Here is a 20813-nt window from a genome sequence, read left to right as displayed (position 1 = left end):
ACTAGAGTAAATTTGGAATGGATCTTGTGGTGTTGCCAGAAACTCCAAGATGTCATTAAAGATCTTGTTTTTCTACATTAAGGATATATGAAATATCCTTAGTGACTCATTATTCCTTCTTCTTCCATTTTTAACCAGTTCTCTGTTATTCCCACATAAGTAAAAAAAAAAAAAAAAACAAACACAAAACATTCCTGCTTTATGACTCTTTTTTTCCAAGCATTTTGCAAGGCATTGATAATGCCCAAGATGCCACATGCAGCACACCCTAACCTCTATCAATGCACCAGCAGAACCCGTCTCTATTAGTACATTTATATTTTAATTTGTTCTAAGAGTTTGGTGCAGCCAAGCTGCAACTCCATAGCTAGAAATTCATCCAACATTTAGGATATTTTAGCTTTTTTGAACAAGAAGCACCCCAATTTTGCAGTACCACTGGAAGCATTCTAGTGGAAAGTTTGGAGATGATGAGGACCTACCACAATATCTCATATGCTGGAGAGTGGATTCTTGAATTTTATCACCACATTGTGATTTGAAAATTATCAACCAAATTACACCAAATCCTTTGAAGACTGTAAGGTTCTGATCTACACAGTCACTAACAAGGGAGATGAGTTGAATTTTTCAGAATTGCACAGTGCTGTACTGTTCCACATGGTCAAGTATCCTGCACTATCTTCCACTGATCATTGAGCCAGTAACAGAATATGTTGTAACTAACTAAGGGAAATGCTTCCTCAGTGCAAATCTGGGATTCTTATTTAGCTTTTTATCCAGCCTTTGCAGTGAAGCTAGGTAATTGTTCTACATAATGCTCCAGCAGGTATCATGATCTCCTTGATGGGCTTTAGATAGAGACATTTCTTGTGAGTAGAGAAGCTTAAATGAGATACCCAGCTCATCTTATTTAAGTACATTCATGTTTCAAACTGGTCAATGACATTTGAGTGCCTGTCTTCAATTAGAATGAGTAGAAGTTGGATGTGCTTGTATGCTCTGGGGGTTTTGAGAAGCCTGTGCTCTATGCAAGCAGCATGAATTTCATAGCACAGAATTTAGACTGTTTCAGAAGACTTCTTTCTAAATGGCCTTTTGATTTTTGCCTTCTTAGGTAAGTGAAAAACTGCATTAATTTGCAGGACAGCAATTAAGTGAAGCTTAGAAGGAAAGGAAATTAAATTAATAAAATTTAACTAGGAAAATTAATACACCATAAGAACCTGAAAAATATAATATGGATTATTGGTTCATTCCAGCCCAGTGTTCAAAACCATTATATCTGTGTTCTATTGACATTCCCTGTCCTTATGCCACGTCTTGCCAGGATTGGAAATTTTTTGGAATCGGCTATTGTTTTGCCAGTTTGTGATGTGCTGCTTCCTGATTTCAGCCTTCGTTGTTCACTGAGTGGAGATGATCTCAACAGGCAGTGGCTGACACCCAGTTCCCAGCTGCATCCAACAATTTACCATGCCAAAGGTCTCCTCTATTACCTGAGCAGCGTTGGCCGGGCTCCTCTGGTGAGTGTCTTCCAGGTTCTTTTGTGCGATTGTGTGAATGGATTGATTACTGTACTTGTGTGAACAGCTTTGTTAGGGAGCCGGAGTGGTTTGGGAGCATCATGTCCTGTTACACTTTCATCTTGTGGAATTGTTTTGGAAGTCTTGAATATTTATCACTTATTGAATCTTCTAACAAACAACTGCAAATTTCAGAATCTCTATATACCTGGAATAAAAATGAGAAAATTTCTGAAAGCTCTTTATATCCTCAAAGTGCTCCAACTAAGCTAAATATTATGAGTTAGTTATTACTATCTTCATGGAAGCATTAGGAGAAATTCCAGAAAGATTTAGTCTAAATGAACTGTGCTAAACCCCCTGCAGTCACAAAAACATAGAAAGCAGCCCTCAAAGTATGTGAACCTCCTTGCTGCTTTGGTAATGGGGAAAGGACTGGGGGCTACCAGAAATTCATGGGATGGGTCTGGGATCCATCCCATCTGCTCAGCTGCCCCACAGAAGGAAATATAGTTCTGAGACCCCAGGAGAAAAACCACAAGGAGCTTCAAATGTTGACAAACAGATGTGGATACAGGGATTGGCAGGTTTGTTGGTGACAGCTACAGCCAGGCAGGAAATGCCCAAGTGCACCAGAGTCCCTCTGGGTTTGCTGAGAAAAGCCCCAAACAAGGTGAAAATGTCTGTGATCTTCTCTATGAGAATTCCTGCATAATTTAGTTTTTTGTCTCAGCTGACAGCTGTGAAATATCTCTGTAGGCTGAGGAGTATTGTTGAAACTCAGAGTTGCAAATTGAGTCACCAACATTTTCCTTTGGTTCAGAGCAGTGTAGGATGAGTCTTGTTTTACCCTGTAATTTGCTGTCTGGCCTCTTTTAGTACATGACCCTCCTTGTCATATTCAGGTGCATAAAGTTGGATACTCAGTACAAGTTTTCATCATCGTTGAGTGAAGGGAGGCTATTGATCCTACCATCTCCCTCACTCACTGACTGCATGTCAGACTTCATAAACTGATTTTTCTTTGCCTTTGAAGAATGCATTGATTTTAGTTTATACATCCTCAAAAATGCCTTTTCCCTCCTTCAGAAGAGAGTTTGGGGGTGGGGTTTTTTTGTTTGTTTTTATTGGGTTTTCTTTTAACCTATAAGATCCTCTGGAGCCAAGTTCACTGGTAGCCAAATGATTTCTGTGAGCTGATTTGGTTTAATTTATCCTAGGGATGTGCAAGCAGTTTCTTCAAAGCAAAGAAATAAGCTTGAAGGAGAAAAAGCAAAGAACTTTAGCAGCCCTTCAAACCAAGGCCACTTTAATTCTTTAGTTAACAAGAAAACAGCCTGTTAAATAGAGTTTTTTTACTTACCTTGTTGCCTGTGGGACCCCTAATGAGACCAAGAGACTGGGTGCACTGGGACATTGCACAGACTCTCATTTCTAGTGAAGAGCAGGTTGCTCTAAAAGGGGAAAGAACTTCCAGTGGACCAGATGGCTCTGAGAGAGTTTGCTGCCTCTCAAAGTCATTATATGAAGCTTAGAAACAAGCACAGCCTGCAATGATGTACTCATTGAGAGGAAAAAAACCTCTAAGCATGTCTACCTCAAAACTGGCATTTAATGTCCTGTCACAATGTTATTAAGAAAGAGACTTGACCAAAAAAAGAGAAGTAATTTCAAAAAGTTTGGTTTTCCGACAGCTTTTCTTGCTTTCCGCTTTATATATTGCTTTTCTTTTATTTTAAGAGGTACCTGGTTCTGTGACTCATAAGGAGAGTTGTTTTTGAGCTAGAAGACAGTCCTTACCTTTAGGATGATCAGTACTGGCAAATAACTTCAAATAGATTAAAAAATTGTGCATGTCTTTGAGTCATATCCCAGTGAGTGCAAGCTTGGGAGTCTGACTGGTTTGTGTGTCTGTGTCCCAGCCATATGGAAGGACAGGCTGAAGAAAAAGCACTGGGAGGTGCCAAGTCTGCTCAGTGCTTGCCCAGACATATCCCAGGAAGAATTCTGTGTTGGGTGCTCAGACTCCAAAATTTCTCTTAGCCTTGGCTGAATGGTGAGACATAAGCTACCCTGTGGTGTGAAAATCAGGCAGAAGGATGTGCTGTAGAGAATAATTGAGTATAAACATTGGGAGTGACTGCAGTATCCAGTCAAATTAATTAAAATGTAGTGCTATGCAAGTATTTTCAGTGTTTTCAGTGGCACTGGCACTTCTCCTGTGGATGCTGGTGACACTCAGTGAAAGATTCCATGGCCTGAACCAGCTGCCATTTCCAGAACCTGGCTTTAGTAATCTTTTACCAGTAAAGAAGTCTTAATACAGATCTGTCACTAAGGACCTGTCTGCAGGTTTCTTGAGGTGCAGAATTATAGACCTGCTACTTATCAGGCAGTTCCACTCTCTGATCATCCCTGCATGGTTTCTGACAAATAATATTTTAAGCAGATAATATATTGTCTTTTGTGTGTTGTAATTCTGTAAATTGGCAGGTAATTGATATGCAATTGAGCTGAGTTTTCTGCCTTGAAATCAGACAAAAGCTGTAAAATTCTCTTTGATATTCATAGAAATACATTCTAGGTGGTAACTGTGGTTAACCTAAGCTGCGACTGTGTATTGCTGGTAGCTTAGATGAAACACTAGCTGGAAAAATGTCTGTCATTAAGTGAATTAATAAAGGCAGCTCTTTGGAAGGAGACATTGCAGGATTATTGTGTGTGGATCAGAGCTGTTGCTGGGTAGGAGGCTGTTCACATGCTCCAGGTGTGGAACCTGCAGGCCCTCAGCCCCACAAAAAGATCTGGAGGTGGTGGTGGTGTGGACAGGGAAGTTGACAGGACAGAAACCAAAGGAAGCAGCAGCATGTAAGTTATGGGATGTGTACAATTGTCCATCTGACTGGTTATTACATAAGCAGAGACTCAGCCCCCCCAGTGTCAGAGGAGCTGAAAGAATGTACGTGCTCAATTCCCAGATGAATAAATTCCTTGACTTGCTGCAGCTAAACTTAGCTGCTGTGGAGCTGGTAAATAAGCACACGAGGGTAAGTCTTGCCCTTACAGTTGGTGGAAGAAGCTCATGCTCTCCATCTGCTTCTCCCCTCTTGTGTATGAATTTAGGTAGGAATATGGGTGGGAGTGTTGATGTGCTGGAGGGTGGGAAGGCTCTGCAGAGGGACCTGGACAGGCTTGACAGTGAGTGCGTGACAGTTTCTCCTCCCAAGCTGACAGGACAAAACGAAATGGCCTCAAGTTGTGTCAGGGGAGTTTTAGGTTGGATATGAGAAAGAAATTCCTTCTCTGAAGGATTATCAAGCTGTGGAAAAGGCTGCCCAGAGCAGTGGTGGAGCGACCATCCTGGAGGTATTGGATAGATGTGCAGTTGTGGCACTTGGGGATGGAGTTTAGTGGTGGATTTGGCAGTGCTGGGTTAATGACTGGACCTGATGATTTTAGAGATATTTTCCAACCTAAACGATTCTATGATTCTAATTTTTGCATCCCATATTTCTCCCCCATCTCTATGTGGGTCCATAATTTTTCTCTACCTTCCTACACACATTCATTTATCTCCAACATAAGTCCTGGAAAACAGTTTCAACGAAATCTTGAAGCTCCTTTCTACTCTACAATGAATGCTGTTGGTTTAAATGAAATAATTCCTTCTCTTTAGACATTTTTATATTTTCATTGACAGATTTCTGAATATTCCTGATTAAGACATGGAGAATATATGTAACAGCCATGTGTACATCGACTTCATATCTCAGAGGGCACTGAGATTGATTATTCTTTAAGACCTGGGTCAATATTTACCTCTCGGGTCATTAAATTGTGATTTTCATTTCCATGGGAATCAATATCTGCCTATAAAGGCAATCAAAACTTCCGCTAAAATGGGAATGCGCCTTGTGCCTCGTTTATATGACAGCTGACATGAGAGATGGATCAGATAGACAGATAAATTAGTGTGGAATGAGATTATTTGCCTTGAATATGGGTCATTTTCTGTGCTTGACTTGCAGGAATTCATGCAAAGGTCTGGCAATACAACTGCTCAATTATATTTTCCTGAAAATTATGTAGCATGGGTTTTTAATTTAAAGAAGACAAAGCAATGATTAATCATTTGGGAAGGCATAGATTTCAAGTCCCATGAGGATAAAGCTGGAGTTTAGGAGTTTAGAAGCAGAAAGAGCTTGACAAATTGCTCCGTTGTGGTATCAGGAGTTCTCATGAACCCTTAGGTTCCTGAGTTGCCATGGATTCTTGCCCAGGTGTCATGTTTATTTCTGCTGCAGACAGAAGTGCACTAGGCTTGACTCTGGACCCCTGAGATCATGTCAGATCAAATAAATAAAGCAAGATAGAAGTGACTAATGAAGTCTGACACAGGTCAAAGGCATGGCCCAGAGTCCAAGCTACTCTGAAGAGACCTGAAAAAAACCCCATTAACGCCTCCCTGCCCTAGTCTAGTAGTGGATATTGCGAAGAACCAAGAAACCTTTCCAATCTTCAACATTTTGCCTTATTTTTTCCTCTCTCTAGGTCTTCTGTGACTACCATGGGCACTCCCAGAAAAAGAATGTGTTTCTCTATGGCTGCAGCATTAAAGAGACCTTGTGGCAAGCAGGCTGCATGGTTGACACAGCAGTTGTCACAGAAGATGTTGGTTACAGGGTAGGTCCTCTTGGTTCCTTCCTTAATTAGCAGCCCGTATGTGCTTACATATTTTAAATATTTAAGATAAGGGCACCTCAGAAATTTTAGCAATAGGGTGCAAACTTTCCTTGCTCTAGAGGAATAATAGTCCAGAGAATTTTGAGTCACATGTATTCTCTTCAGGCACCAGATATTAGGGACCCATCTACTGCCGGTGTATTTGCTATTTATTCCATTTCAGTGAAATGATGCACTATAACATTTGGCTACATACTAATAGGACAGAGATATTTTTGTGTGTTTTATAATTTCTAAATATACATACAATTTTGTCCTCGCCATCCTACCCATGATATGAAAATAAATGGGAATTATGTAATTTTAACTGAGATGATGGTGTCCCAGTCCTACTCAATTGAATTTCTTCATCAGAAAATGCTCCTGGTTCCACTGAAAACATGAGATAATTCAATGGATGCAAACAAATCTATCATAGTGAAGCTATCTTCAAAACAAATGTTTGATGTCACACCTAAGAATTTTTTTTTATTTTTGGAATTAGAAAAAATTCTAAAATCTATTTTATTTCTGCTTCATGGGAATGTTGTGTTCATGAAACTCTCCTTTGGATTTCCTGCCCGTCTCTCTCTTCTTTTTTTCTTTTTGTTTTTCTTTTTTTAATTACTTTTTTTTTTGGTATCTGTTACAATGATATTTTTCTATTACACAAGTTTTTTCCAGAAAAAATAAATGTATATGGTCCAATTCTAGTCTTAAAGAATGCTAATTTCACAAAACATTAATTGTGGCCTTAAACTGGTTGCAGAGTTGCAGCTTGGATCACTCAAACCTGAAAGAGGTTGAAAAGTCAGTTTATGCCTCTGTATAATTTTTGCTACTTCAGCATAAATGCTCAACGTCTTTCCATGAGATTTTCGTGTTTTCCATGTTTATCTTATGGAGCTGCACAGAAAAAACCTGCAAATTTACTGGAAGAAAGTGCCCAGTGCTGGCTGTGAGGGGTTCCTGTGGCAAACATTGATCCTGAGGAAAGCAGGGAGGATTCCCCCAGCCAGGGCATTTTTGGCTGTGTTTGAATTCCGGGGGCTTGCAAAGGCTGAGAAGGGCTCTGCTGCACAGACAGAATTCAAATGTTCCTGTCAGCATGTGGAGCCTGCCCTGAATCTGCAATGAATCCCAGGCTCTCCAAGAGCACTCTGCAGTGGCCCATAAGAAGGTTTTCATGGCTCAGATCCTCGTTTTTGCACGGAATGGGAGGTGGGTGCCTGCTGCAGACCCAGCCTACAGAACACCCTCTCCCTGCTCAGGCTGGGGAGGCTGGGTCTGTGCAGGGACACATCTGCAATTGCAGCTGGCAGACACCCAGCCCTGCCTCAGACCTGCTGCCTGCACTGTTTGCACAGCCTTCTCCCCTGCCTCCTCTAGGTAATGGGAATTCATCTGGCCTCCAAGATTGATTTTTTCTCTGCAGGAACAGAAACCAAATACCTCAAGAAAGTTATGGGTTTTGGAAGAGCCTTTGCCTCATATGTTATAGACTCAGCTGTAGCCCTTGGCAATGTGCAGAGTCCTCCTTGCCTTTAATATTTGGTGGCCTTGGGTGACTTGCACAGCATTGGCACCATAATCCCAACCTTTTGATAAACATTCCGGGCCCCTTTGACAGCAATCTCTGCTGGGACATTAGTAAAGAAATATAACTGGGTTCTTTTTGAATGAGATTGGAGGTTTATGGACAGGGTCCAGTGTAAGTGGAGCAGCTTCCTTTGCTGTCACACATGATAAATCCAGCTGCTGAGAGACAAGGAACACAGTCACACTGCTGCACTGTCATAAAAGCTTCCTTTAAAGGGATGTGTTTTCACACAAAATATATTATTGAAAGATAATTAATGAGAAGAATCAATAGAGAAGAAAGAGCCATTAGTGTGAAATCCAGCAAATGCTGGTAAAATGAAAAGAATATTAAATTTGGGTTTGCTAATGCTTCTAAATGAGTCCTGTATACAGAGACATTACTGTTACCTGCCAGTATTTTTATTTAATTAAAAGTAAAAGATTGATTATGCATGTAATTTGAATTGCCTTAAAAAACTAAACTGGATTAGGGTTTTGATTATTGTGTTTGATGTGATAAGTTTACAAAATTTGGGTTCAGATAAGGGCACATACAATTCAAATACAGTTTAGCTGGGTCTCATGGTTGTGCTATGCTTCTGCTGCATATTTTTAATTCCTTCTCAGTCAAAATCCAGGAAAACCTGGAAGCTGTGCATGTAGCCATACAATTTTGTGATCTCTGTGCAGCAAGAAGCAGGCTGAAGGTAGTGCAGAAATGTTGGATGCTTTATCAAAGGCAAGAAGTGAATTTTCAAGGTTCCTCTGTTCAGTCTGCCCACAGGAAAGAGAGTGCTGCAGCTCTTAGTAACACCCTGAAGATCTTGACTTAAGATTGAGGCTTGAGGTGGTCTCAGATTGAAAGAGAAGTTTTTTGCTTTGTTCTAGTTTTCTCTGCCTCAGTTTTTTCATGTGAAAAATGGACCTCATGGAACTGGAGGAAACCAGTGATGGCTGCGGCCAAAATACGCTGAAAAATGATAAATGTATAAATGAAAGATATGTATGGTTAAGTAGTTTGCAAAAGATTTTGTAAAGTAGTTAGACCAAATATGTATCACTCATATCAAGCATGTTTTAGGAAAGAACATTGTTCAGTCACTTTCTAATGAAATATTCCCATACATTGATGTGCAGCCTAAAAGAACAGAACTACAGTTCCTCAGAATTAGCTGGGGGAAGCTGATGGTTACTGGAAAGTCAAATTAGCTGGTTAGTCTTCACTGCCCAAACTGAATGAAATTCAAGGCAAACACCACTAGCAATGTGTGGTGTTTTGGCTCGTGTTGTGGTTGGTGTGGCAGCACTGAAGTTCAGACACACACAGACATGAGCCACAGGCATGTGTGTGTATCTAATGGTCCAGTCTATTCATTAGCACTAGGTGTGCTCTATGTAGCTGTTATCTATTTTTATGGAGTATAAAATAACACATTTAGCCCTCTGTAATGACTAAGTAATTGTTGCCTCTTCACTGATGGAATATTTGATACTTCAGGCGTGTTTATAGACTTTGTTGGGAAATATGATTTTGAGAGTCAGAAAATCACTCTGGGCTAAGATTTAATATTTATTGGTTTTTTTATTACCTTTTATTGCAATTCTTTAAGTGAACTGTATGCAATACATTGTTTGACCTGGAAGAGAATATTTTGGTTTGTTTCACAATGCAAGTTAGTTAAATGCTGAGCTTTATTTTCACATTATTGTGTGTGAAGGTCTAAGAGAAAGCAGGTCCCCTTTCTCTGCTCTGTACCAGCTTCAGACAAAATTCCTCTCACGGCTCAATCCTTTGTCTGACCCTGGATTTATGGTGGGAGGAGATATAATAGAGCTGCAGAGGGGAGAGTAGGGATGTCAGGTACTGAGCTGTGACTCTTGACAGCTCAACCAGAAGGTGTAGGATGGTTGGAGCAGCTTGAGAACAAAACTGACTTCAGTGCTTCACCCAAACTGTTTGGTGTACGAATGTTTGATTTGGAGTGAGATATGACAAGTCTACAGAAATTTGGAATGAAAGAAATGTTAGAACCCGAGGGTTTCACCTGGAATGGAGGTAATGCACCAGTGGGTGCATTATGGCTAGATTTGATTGCGGACACATTGAAACACAGGTTTCTCTGTATGTGTGTGTGTATGATATCAACACGAGCACATCTGTGCAATTCCTTTTCTCATAGACTCTTCCCAAAATCCTGGATAAAGTGGCCCCTGCATTTGTCATGAACAGCTGCAGCTTCCTGGTGGAGAAGTCGCGGGCGTCGACGGCCCGTGTGGTGGTGTGGAAGGAAATGGGGGTGCTGAGGAGCTACACCATGGAGAGCACCTACTGCAGCTGCAGCCACGGACTCTACAGAGTGAGTAAACCTTTCAAAAAACCCTCTGTCGCCCTCCTAACGCACATCTCATGAGCTGGAATGGAGGAGATGGCCGTTGCTGCGCTCTCTCCAGACCCATGTAGCCAGAATTTTTTTCTGGGGAATCTCGTTCTTTTACCCCTCATTCTTTTACCTTCCCTGCCAAGAAAGTAGAGTCACTCTCTGAGTTTCATTCAGCAGGGAAATAAAAGGAAACTCCAGTCTGCAGCCAAAGGCACTGAGCTGAAGAAAGGAGAGTTTTGGGGTTGATATAGGGACTTATCCTTACAAGGGCTTTCTCAGTCTTGTAATAAAAGTTCTGGCACGTCATAGGGACATTTTTGAGCCTAATTCTAAGGTAATTCACTGGAATACTTGTTGGTACAGGCTCACTGCCTGAGCATTCACCTAAATGGCTAAATTTAAGAGCCTCCATGAAAAACCTACATTTGGAGTTGCCTGTTCCTGACAGGCAGAAGTAGCCAGTCTAAGGCTGCTTTTGACAGATGTCAAACAATTCAAGCTATGTCTGAGACTGTGATCCAGACAGGCCAGAATTACACATCAAATGAGGTTGGTAGGAAGGGCTGTACTTGTACCAAATGCATCAGGCATCAGTGTGGAAGATCTCCTGGCAATTTTTAAGCACACAGGATAAAGTTGGGTAATTGTATTTGAGTGATCATAATTCTCCATTCATTCAAATGATTAATTTTTTTTTGCTTTTTCTTATTCCAAACCTGTTGCTTTCATTTGAAAGGCTTCTATATTTCACCTCATTTCTTCCACTAGGGAGCAATCCTTATCTGTACAACATTAATAAGCAGTTAAGGATCCTGAAAGACCCTTAAGGAAAGAGCCATTATTACAAATAACAATTAATTAATAAGACATTCAAATTATTATCTTTGTAAGCTCTATACTAATCCTTTTACCTCTCTGTAGAATGTAGCAGGAAGTATTCAGCTGCTGTTTTAACTATGCTCTACTGTACACACATCAATTCCAGGAGAGGAAAGGCAGAATTTAAAAATGGCAGACAGTTAAAATCAAGAGAGTGCAATGCCCAGGGCAATTATATCTAACACTCCCTACTCCTGAGAAGTGCTAATGGCTTTTTAATAGGCACCACAGGTCAAGACAGTGGGTTTGAATCTTCTTAGACAGTGGGGGAAATTTGCTTTGACTGAAATCAATGACAAAGCTCCAAATGATCTCTGTAGAGGAGGGTTTCACTGATTTCTTAGATAACCACAGTAAGATCTAAAACCAGTGACACATTAGATTTTATTGATATCTAGTGACTTGTTCTCCATCAGCATCTGTGAGGCCATTAACCAAACTTGCTTTATGTGTGTCATTGGATGCTTAAAATAGTAGGAAGAGAAATCTCTGAAAATGTATGAAATTATTTTTTATGTTCCTTCTTGTCCTCTTTGTTGACACTGATCAGGGCCACAACCAGCCACTGAGGACAAGAGCAAGTTCACATATGAGGGCTGTGACTGGTGAGAGAATCCAATGTTCTCATGGCTCTCAAGAAGTCTGAAAGCTGTAAAGCAGTTCTGAAATTTCCATTATGAATGCCTTGAAAAGCTGAATCTTAATTGGATCACTGATTTGTGCTTATGAGGTCACATATTTGTGTCTGGTTTATTGAGTTGATGGGGGTTTTTTGGTTTGGTTTTTTGTTTGTTTGTTTATTTAGGGTTATGATTTATCTCAAAGATGGAGGATACATGAATATTTCCATTATGAATAATTCCTTCACCATTTCTCTATTATAAGGATAATACAAACACTTATTGCAGCTTCTATGATTCAGGCAGATTTAAAGTATTTCCACTATTTTTTCCTAATGCATTAAGTACCCAACTTGTTAGTATCAAAATAGAATATAATTTCTTATGTTGATTATACTGGAGCTGCATATAAATACATATTTCTTCCAGAAAGTGGATACTTATAAGCTATTTCCCCTTCTTTTTAGTGGTCTTTAGAGTTGGTCCTATTTCCTTGCTCTAACAAGTGGATTAGTAAGAGTGTAGAATTGACTGACCAAAGTGAAGATTTTGTTGTATAAATACCATTTAATCCTCAGCTTCCATCTGTCAAGCCAAAGCTACTTCATCAGTGTGTTGGAGCCCTAAAATCATTCTTGTAAACTGGAAATTAATTACATAGGAGGTCATGTTTTTCTAGCGGCTTCAACACGAGTTTCTCACTCTTGGACCGTGAAGTTGGATGTGTGTCCAAGCAATAGAATGACACTAATTCTCAGGCAGATGTCAACATCCTATACTTAGGGCTTTCTGACATTTGGTTTGGAAGATTTGTTTAAATGTGGATCATTGAGTCAGTTTTTCAATGTTGTATGACTGATCTTCCTGTAGGGATATATCCAGAATTTCCTCTGGACAAGCACACCCTTATGTTTTGTTACTTTTACACCTTGAAGTACAAACAGCAGCTAGGATTTAAAACAGCTTGTTAAATGCAGCAGAGGCTCCCAAGTCCAGCATCATTCAGTGAATCAGTGGCCAGACTCCTATAAGAGAGCACCAGACACAGTCTTCATTTTTTTTTCCAACTTTCAAGCTTTTTTTTTCTTTTCAGTTCTAGAAGTGAATTCATTGAAGCAGCTGCTTTGCTGGCTGTGAGCACAGGTTCAGCACTTGGAGCTGCACAGAGGCATCTGATGGGAATTGCCCAGAGGGTTTAGGAAGAACAAGAAAGCTGTAGAGAGGCTGCAAGAGGTTGAAATATTAATTGCACAAGTCTGCTGAATGTACCTCACTCATCTCAGGTCAAGGAAGGGCTAAGGTAAACCAAAACTTGGTTTTCCTGATAGAAAAGCTTTTAGAGTTTTTCCCCTGGAATGTGTGTCCCTTCTCTTGGACTGAAATTTTAAAATACTTCAGTGACAGAGAGGCAGGAATTGGGTACTATTGATATGTAAATGAGAAACAATAGTGACCCCAGCTTCCTTTAAAAGTCATTTGATTTCAAATGGAGAGGAGGATGGAAATGAAAGGAGAAAAGAGATGGTTTGTCTGACGAATCTCCCGGTCTGTGTGATCAATGGAAATGCAATAAGCCAACTACCCTTAAGGAACCGAAACATAAAACTAAAGAAACTATTGATCTTATCTAAGGTTTTGTTCAACCTAGGAACAAGAAAAGAAGGTGGTAAAATATCCAAACTCTTTTTCATCTCGTCTGGATTGCCCAAATCAATCTTTGCGGAGCCCTATCTCCATTTGAAAGTTGCTAAAAACAAAGTAACAAAGTTTCTCGGGGAATTTTGCCTCCTGTTTCTGCCACTTTGCAACCCGCTGGTCAAACCAGAAAATATTAATAATAGAATGATAAACCCCTTGTCATTTCTTTGCTCATGTGATGACTGTCTGCACAGGTCCCTCGTTGGAGATTTTACCCCTCCAGCTCAACTTGATTTCAATTGCTGCCTCCATTTTATGGGATACAGAGTCCCCTACTCATCTTTGGTCCTGCAAAGTCTAAATGCATGGCTGTGCTGTGAGGAGCTCTGAGTGCAGGTACAGCCATGGCCCAGGAAGATTTACTGTTCTGTCATGTCACACTCCTTCCCCATTCTTCCTGATTCCTTGTTACCTCACCTGCTAATTAGGGCCCTTCCATAGCATATTCCACTGTGCAGTTCTGTTCATTATTGCATCCATCATCCCCCAAGTTAATACCTTTAGTGCCAGGGTGTACAGCTGAGCTCCAAACCATATGTCTTGGTCATATAGCTAATCTAAAAAATCGAGTTTCATGCTCTTTGTGTACATGTTATGTTGGAAAAGTGGTTTCCTTGGCATGGTGTGCCTGATGGAGGAGTTGGAGTACTAATGGAAATAGATTTTAGCTTTTCGCTTCAAATGGATTATAAATAACCAGGATTAACAAATGAGTTTTAAAATTATTGCAGGTATCTTGACAGGATCCTGTGAAGGAGATTTTACTGCTGGTATGGGGCCCTCTTTGAAGAAAGCTTTTGGGAGAGCTGAAAAATAAGATATCTTTTTTTTTCCTGTCAATTTTAATTCTTCTGAGTCAGAGGAATTGAATAAACCCAAATTTTCTCATAGGACTTGATTAGAGGAAGAAGCCATCCCTTTGGATGGAACTGGAGAATTCAGCACTGAGCAGTGTGGTCATAAGTTCATAAGACACTCTTGATGCTAATTCAAAAAATCTTTGCTGGACAGAAGTGGTGAGAGTTAGTTTAATTAGAAGAGCTAATATTATCCATCCCCTTTAGCCTGACCAGCATGGGCTGACATATTTAAATGAGTGATGAAATATTTGCTATGGAAGATTGGCTGAGCTACAAGAATATGCCAAGATGAAAACCCCTCCTCTTTCTCATTCTTCAGAAGAGGCCTGCTCTGGTTTGATCTCTTTCTGCCCAGATGAGCCAAATTGTTACCCATGTGTGATTGACCACTGAATTGCAGCACTATTTTTTCATAATTATCAGTACACAATTAAATATTTTCTTTATCTCCCTTACTTTTGAAGATTACTTACCAAATTTCTGTGAGGAATTTTTACATATCTTTTATTCATAAGCAGTTTATTACAGTTAATAGTCAGAAATTGAGTTGTTTTGATGGAGTTTGCAGGTCACATGGTGCTGCTTCTGTTCTCCAGTAAGATGTATATTGTTGTTGTAATTGGAAGTCTGGTGCAGAAACTTGCAAATAATTTTAATTTGGCCTGTTGCCAGTAATCAGCCACCAACAAAAATGATTTCAGCAATATTCTTGCCATAAAGCACGTTTGATAAGTAGCTGTAGACAGAAAAAATAAAGAAATGGGATATATTCTGTGCTTTCTGGTGTACATTTCTGGAAAATGATTACATCATCTTTGCAAGACTTACAGACTCTTTGCCATTTCTGATTTCTTTTGTGCCCCAGAGCTTATACTTTTCCTGAGTATGAGTAAGTCTCAAAAGCATTCAAAAGCTTCTTTTATAAAAAAACCATCATCTTTAAAACGTGTGTTTTTTAGCTGACCCTCAGTGCTCTAGAGATCTCATTCTAAAGCAGATGCTGAGAATAAGAAAGAATAATTTTTCTTTCTGGTAGGTCTGCTTCCAGTTCTGGTCCAAAGTGGCTCAAATTGGGAGCAGCTGTAACAGCAAGAAAAGTATAGAAAAAAATAGTTATCTAATATTAATCTAAGGACTGATGTTTCAAATTAAGGATGTTGTTTTTTTCCTTTCCTTAAATTGTTACCCAAGGCAAAAGTTTGCATCCTATTTGGTTTATTTTCCTGCCTCTGTTATTTCCGCCCACCCCTTGCACTAATTGATTGGTGACTCATTTTGTGAGATATTCTAATTGTACCTTTTAGGCTTGTGGGCCTCACTTCATGGAGCTTTGTAGGGATTAATGGTATTTAGGAAGTGGGGGAAGAAGAGAGAAGGGGTTTCTGAGCAAACAAATCAGGAGATGGTGGGTGTTTGTCCTTCCTATAGATACTTAAACCTACAAGGTTCTTATATGAAGTTCTTACATGAACTGCAGGAGTATTTCCCCTTGTCAAGTGCTTTTTATTGGTTTGTTTATTATTTGACAGGATGCTAACTAAGAAATCACATCTTAACTGTGCTCAGACGTGTTTGAAGGTGTGTTGATTTTAGCTCTCTGATTGTTTGGAAAAGCAAATTACAAAAGGTTGTAAGGATTCTTTGGGCCTTATATCTACATGAAAACCAGAGTTTGCCTGGAGGACCACCCCAGCAGATCTCATCTTTCTTGATGGGGAATAAGACAGTTGTATTAGGGCAGGTGTGACCAATACTACACGAGGTGTAAATACCATCTCTGTTTCCAAAAGTCATGGATGTTTTTGCCATCTGCTAATTTTTGTTGAGGGTGCTCAGTGGTGGCATATGGGAGGGCTATTTATATGCATTTAAGTTAGTCTGTAGAGTTTGCAGCAAGGTAATGCTGGTCTCAATACTCTGTTTTCCCATTTTCTTATTTGTGGGGTTTTTTTGTTTTGTTTTGGTTTTTTTTTTTGGGTTTTTGTTTGCTTGCTTGTGGTTTTTTTTTTGTTTGGTTGGTTTTTTTCTGTTGTTGTTTTGGTTTTGTTTTTTCTGACAGGGGAATTGTTTTGGGTATTTCCAACCCTATATAGGGTTAAAACTCATTTTCTGGCATTAGTGTAACTGTATTAAAGTTTTTGTTGGGAACATTCAGCCCTTCTTTCCACACTTGCCAAATGTTGGTGCTTTGTGAATGATTCTGGAAAAGCCCTGGGCCCTCAGTCCAGGAGGCAGAGTTTGCTGCTGTACAAACAAACAAATGTTTTCCTTCCATGACTGAATGATTCGTTAACTCTTTCAAGAAGTCACTGCAGGGGTGGCTGCCTGCTCTGGTCCATCTGGTGAGGTGTCCCATGGATGCTGCCTTGAAAGACATTTTGGAAAAAGGCCTTCCCAGCACCTGCTGCAGTGGGTTTCAGCTGCTGCTCAGGCCATCTGCCTTGCTGTTCCTGGGCTGCAAGATCTGAGTGTTGGGGGATGGAGAACATTCCATTGTGCCTGAACTCACACTGCTGCTTGAAACAGGGGAGAAAGACTCTGGAGAAGAACAACACAGAACTTTCTTTGGTCTCCCTGTCCCCAAAGCACCCAGGAAGCACTAAAACCCAATGCAAGAATTATAAGGGGCACTGAGAAATAGTATTTTATTCCTTCTCAGTATCCTGAGCACCCAAGGAAAGATATATTGGAATTAATTTCTTTTTTGTATGTATGAAGCAAGATGGTCACTGGTGATAACTGGATCATGAATGAAGAGACTAAATTAACTTTTCACATCTTATTTTGATAATTGTTTCTCCTGAGATGTTGAGCCAGCTGTATTCCTGATTTGCTATAACCTTGAGAAGATGTCCCATGCCATATGGTTAAATTACAGCACAATAAGATGTGACAACAGAGGTGAGATCATAATAGATTTGACTCTGCAAAGCTGGGAGCTATCCAGCCCTGTTGAGATCCAGTGGACATGGCTGGCATGTCGAATAGGGAGGCAGAGCTGTCATGTACTTCTTTTTTACCCCACCCTTTCCTACTGTCATACACTTGCATCAGCTCTGCTGTTTACCCTTTCTGCTTGGGACTCACCTTTGGAGAACTTATTCCAACAAATCCTGGAAATCTCCTACATTCCTTTCCCTGCTTATGATGCTAGCAGTGTTAATGGTGTGTCCTAGCTGGTGGCTGGCTTTTTGTTAAACCTAGGGACAGACACAGCAAGCTCTGTAGGGCTGGGGAGGGGAAAACAGGCATCATCCTGAATAATGCTTGTCTTGAATGTTGATCTTTAGATTTCTTTTTTTCCCCAGTGTGTTGTAAACAACTGATGTTTCTGGGTTTTTTTATGGGATTTTTTCCCCCTCAGCTGCTTTTGCACTTCCCCACATACTTGGTTGCAAGCCAGTCTTCCCAGATTCCAAAGCTGTACTCCAGAAAGGAATTGATAGGTAAGGACAGGGGCTATCACACTGTTTCTTTATAAAGTGGATGAGCAACAAGACTGCGCAGAAACAAAGTGCAAGTGTCCTGTCATATCCATCTCCCAGAATTTGAGAGAACAGGGCTTGATGGAAGAATCCCAGGTTTTGACATTACCAATCTGGGCAGCCCAGCACTTGAAGCAAAAAAAAAAAAAAAAAAGCTATTTGCCACTGCACTCGGGGTTGCATGGAGAAGAAATTGCATTTTGTGAGGGAACAAGACATGAATCAATGGCTCACCTCCATATTTTCACCCTGCTGACAAGTGACTGCTATTGTGTCCCCATTTGAAAATGAACAAAACCAGTGTACTCATGTGGAGACATAAAAACAACAAATGCTGTCACCTTGTGATTGAGGGAGTAGGTTTGGCCATGTGCTGCAAGGAGGAACAAGCTCTCCTGGTATTAAAATCAGTGCTGTCATGCTCAGAAGTCAAACAGTCTTTTGTAGTGCCAGGAGGCTGAAAAATGCCTAGCAATTTATGGTCAGGCTAATCTCTGAATTGTGTTTATTCAGTTTATGGGCATAGCTGAGGACCTGGTTTGCCTTCAGATGTTAGAGCCTTAACTACATTCACAATAAAAATTATTACAGCGAACAGAAAAAGTATAAAAATAAAGCAAACTCAATGTTTAAAGATTATTTTTCATTTTCTATTTAAAATATTATTCTGACAAATCAGACAACTGCAGTCACACACACACATATGATCTTTCTGGATGAACAGTTACTGTCTTATTTGAAGTCCACTAAGAAATCAGGAATGGCATGACCTTGAATGTCCATGGGATCTCAGTTTTCTAAAGAAAAACCTCTTGGGAATGATAAGGAATAGTAAAGCAACATTCTCAATGAAAACTAACTGCAGCATTTCAATGGTGCCCCTTTAAAAGCCCAAATATCATTGCACATCATCCTTTCAAGTTTTCTGGGGAATTACATCAGCTAGCTTTTGATTTCTGATGTCTCTCTTGCTTGTTAATCTGGCCCCGTGTGGATTTATTGTACAAATCTATTTGGCAGCTGAAAATTGCCCTTTGATGAAGCTCCTAGTCTAATAATGAACTCCTCAGGCATGGAAAATAAGAATGGGTAGGTGGAAAAGCACAGGCTAAAAGAGCCATGTTTGCCTTTGACTATGCATGGAATTTTAGAAGCATCTAAAGTTCAAAGTTTTTGATTACAGGATTTTCTGTAAAGATGAGTTTCTTTCCTCTTAGGATCATAACATTTGCCATGCTGGATCAGATCACTGGCCCGTATAATCAGGCATCCTGCCTTCTGCAGACACTGTTTCCTCATGGCTCTGAAGGAAACAAAACCTGCCTGTAAGGCAACTGATTCAATTGCACTAAGACACAGAAAGGAAATAATCCTACCAGCCTGACCTGCCTCTCCTCTGCTTCACACACTACAACATGAGCCCTGATTATCATTTTCAAAACTTGGAATAATGAGCTACAGTCTCTGTGAATAATTATGTGACTTTTTCATTCTCTTTTGTAATCTTTTATCAGACAGGACTTGCTGCAGCAGTGCACTCTACCAGTTGATGCCCATAATATGTATATGCCATCTGTTATTAAGCATAAACTACATTTTGAAATCTAATCTTCCTTTTGCTGGGTCCTGTCTCCTTGTAAAATGTGCTTCCCACAGCTGCAGTAGTTGGCAGTTTGCTTGGCTGTCACCTCTGTATCCATGCTCACTGCCATCCTCGTGCCTCTGTTATCTTCTGTGTTATCCAGGTCCCTTGCTCTGGTTTCTCCTAAAATCACACTGCATGGTCTGTTCATTCTCTTCAGTCTCCAAATCTGTAGCTGCAGCCTGGTTCCACCCAGTTCTTGTTTGTTTGGTTAATTTCCTCGTTTTGTTTCCAATTCAGATTTATTTATTTTTCAGATGTGCTGAACTCTTTTACTAATTATTACCTTTTCTCTATTTTGCTTATACCACAAAAATGGTTTCCAGTTATCTGCTCAGTAGAGCAGATCTGATTATTATTTCTCTGCATTGACAGTACTAAATTCCTTCCTTTCTGACCTGGTGATGATAAATTTTTTGTTTAAATCAGAGCATGTGCCCTTGCCTGGTACTCTAAACATCATAAATAATACCTGTGTGTCTGCAAACTGTGCTGGGTGGTGGGCTTGTCCTTGAGCAAGAGTCAGGTCTGCCAGCTAGAGAAGGTGGGAATTGCATGAGTCCACATGTGGAAATCCTGCTCCTACTGCAGCTCCTGGGGTATGATAACAGCTTCAAGACAGCTCCACAGCCTTTCTGTAATTCTGTCTCAAGGTTGGACTGAAGACTTCAAAAATATTCCAGTCATAGCAAGAGCAAAGGGAGCTCCGTGATCCTGCCCTCCTCTGCCATGTCCAGGCGCAGCCTGTCCTGTAGCAGGGAAGGCTGCAGTTGCTGGGAAGGGTACTAAGCACTGAAAACAGAATTTTGATAACAAATTCATGAAGCTTTGATGCTTAGATGAGACTGTTAGTTCTTCTGGTTTGACCTCTTGTACATGATAAGCCTTTGGGCTTCACCCAGGCAGCTTTGTACAAAGCCTGTTAACTTGTGTTTGTGTAAACAGGAAAATATCCAGGCTGGATTTGAGAATATCACAGGATTGGAAATCTATCTGGTCCCTTGGCACTTTCTAGGTGTCAGTAACTGTTAAATATGATTGCCTTATTCTCATTTGAATTCATCTGCCTGATGTTTTAGCTGCATTTGTGCTGTTTTTCTCCGCTAGTTTAGAGAGACCTTTAGTAACTTAGAGTTTGTTCTCTTGAAGGTATTTACACAATGCAACCTAAGTGACCTTTCAGTCTTTTTTGATAATTAATTAAACATGCTTAATTCTTTAATAGTTTGCCTATATCAGAACATGCAGGAAAGTGCCTCTGAATTAGCTAAAGGTGCAAGTGGAAATTCTTGTGCTAAACCACATTAAGCTCCATGTCAACACTCTGAAGCAGAATTAAGGTGGCCTTAATTAAATTTGGCTTAACTCATTTCTAAAGTAAATTAAGCCAAACTAAATTGTAAACACTTTAGTTTTGAA

The 20813-nt window shown here is 40.1% G+C and overlaps 1 protein-coding gene across 1 annotated transcript in view; it reads left to right on the top strand.

Annotated features, from left to right (window-relative positions):
* The window catches only part of AGBL1 (AGBL carboxypeptidase 1), a gene marked incomplete at both ends in the record, with an annotated part of 309418 nt that overhangs the window by 182160 nt on the left and 106445 nt on the right, over positions 1-20813 (top strand). Inside the window, 3 exons of the mRNA XM_084213816.1 lie at positions 1397-1526; positions 6078-6209; positions 10010-10186. Coding sequence (XP_084069942.1) covers positions 1397-1526; positions 6078-6209; positions 10010-10186 — 439 coding nt within the window. The remainder of the gene's footprint in view (positions 1-1396; positions 1527-6077; positions 6210-10009; positions 10187-20813) is intronic.

This window comes from Fringilla coelebs (genome assembly GCF_963513975.1).
Source record: "Fringilla coelebs genome assembly, chromosome: 12".
Taxonomy (NCBI): Eukaryota; Metazoa; Chordata; class Aves; order Passeriformes; family Fringillidae; genus Fringilla; species Fringilla coelebs.
The sequence above is the reverse complement of the archived record's forward strand: the minus strand, read 5'-3'. Positions and strand labels throughout refer to the sequence as shown.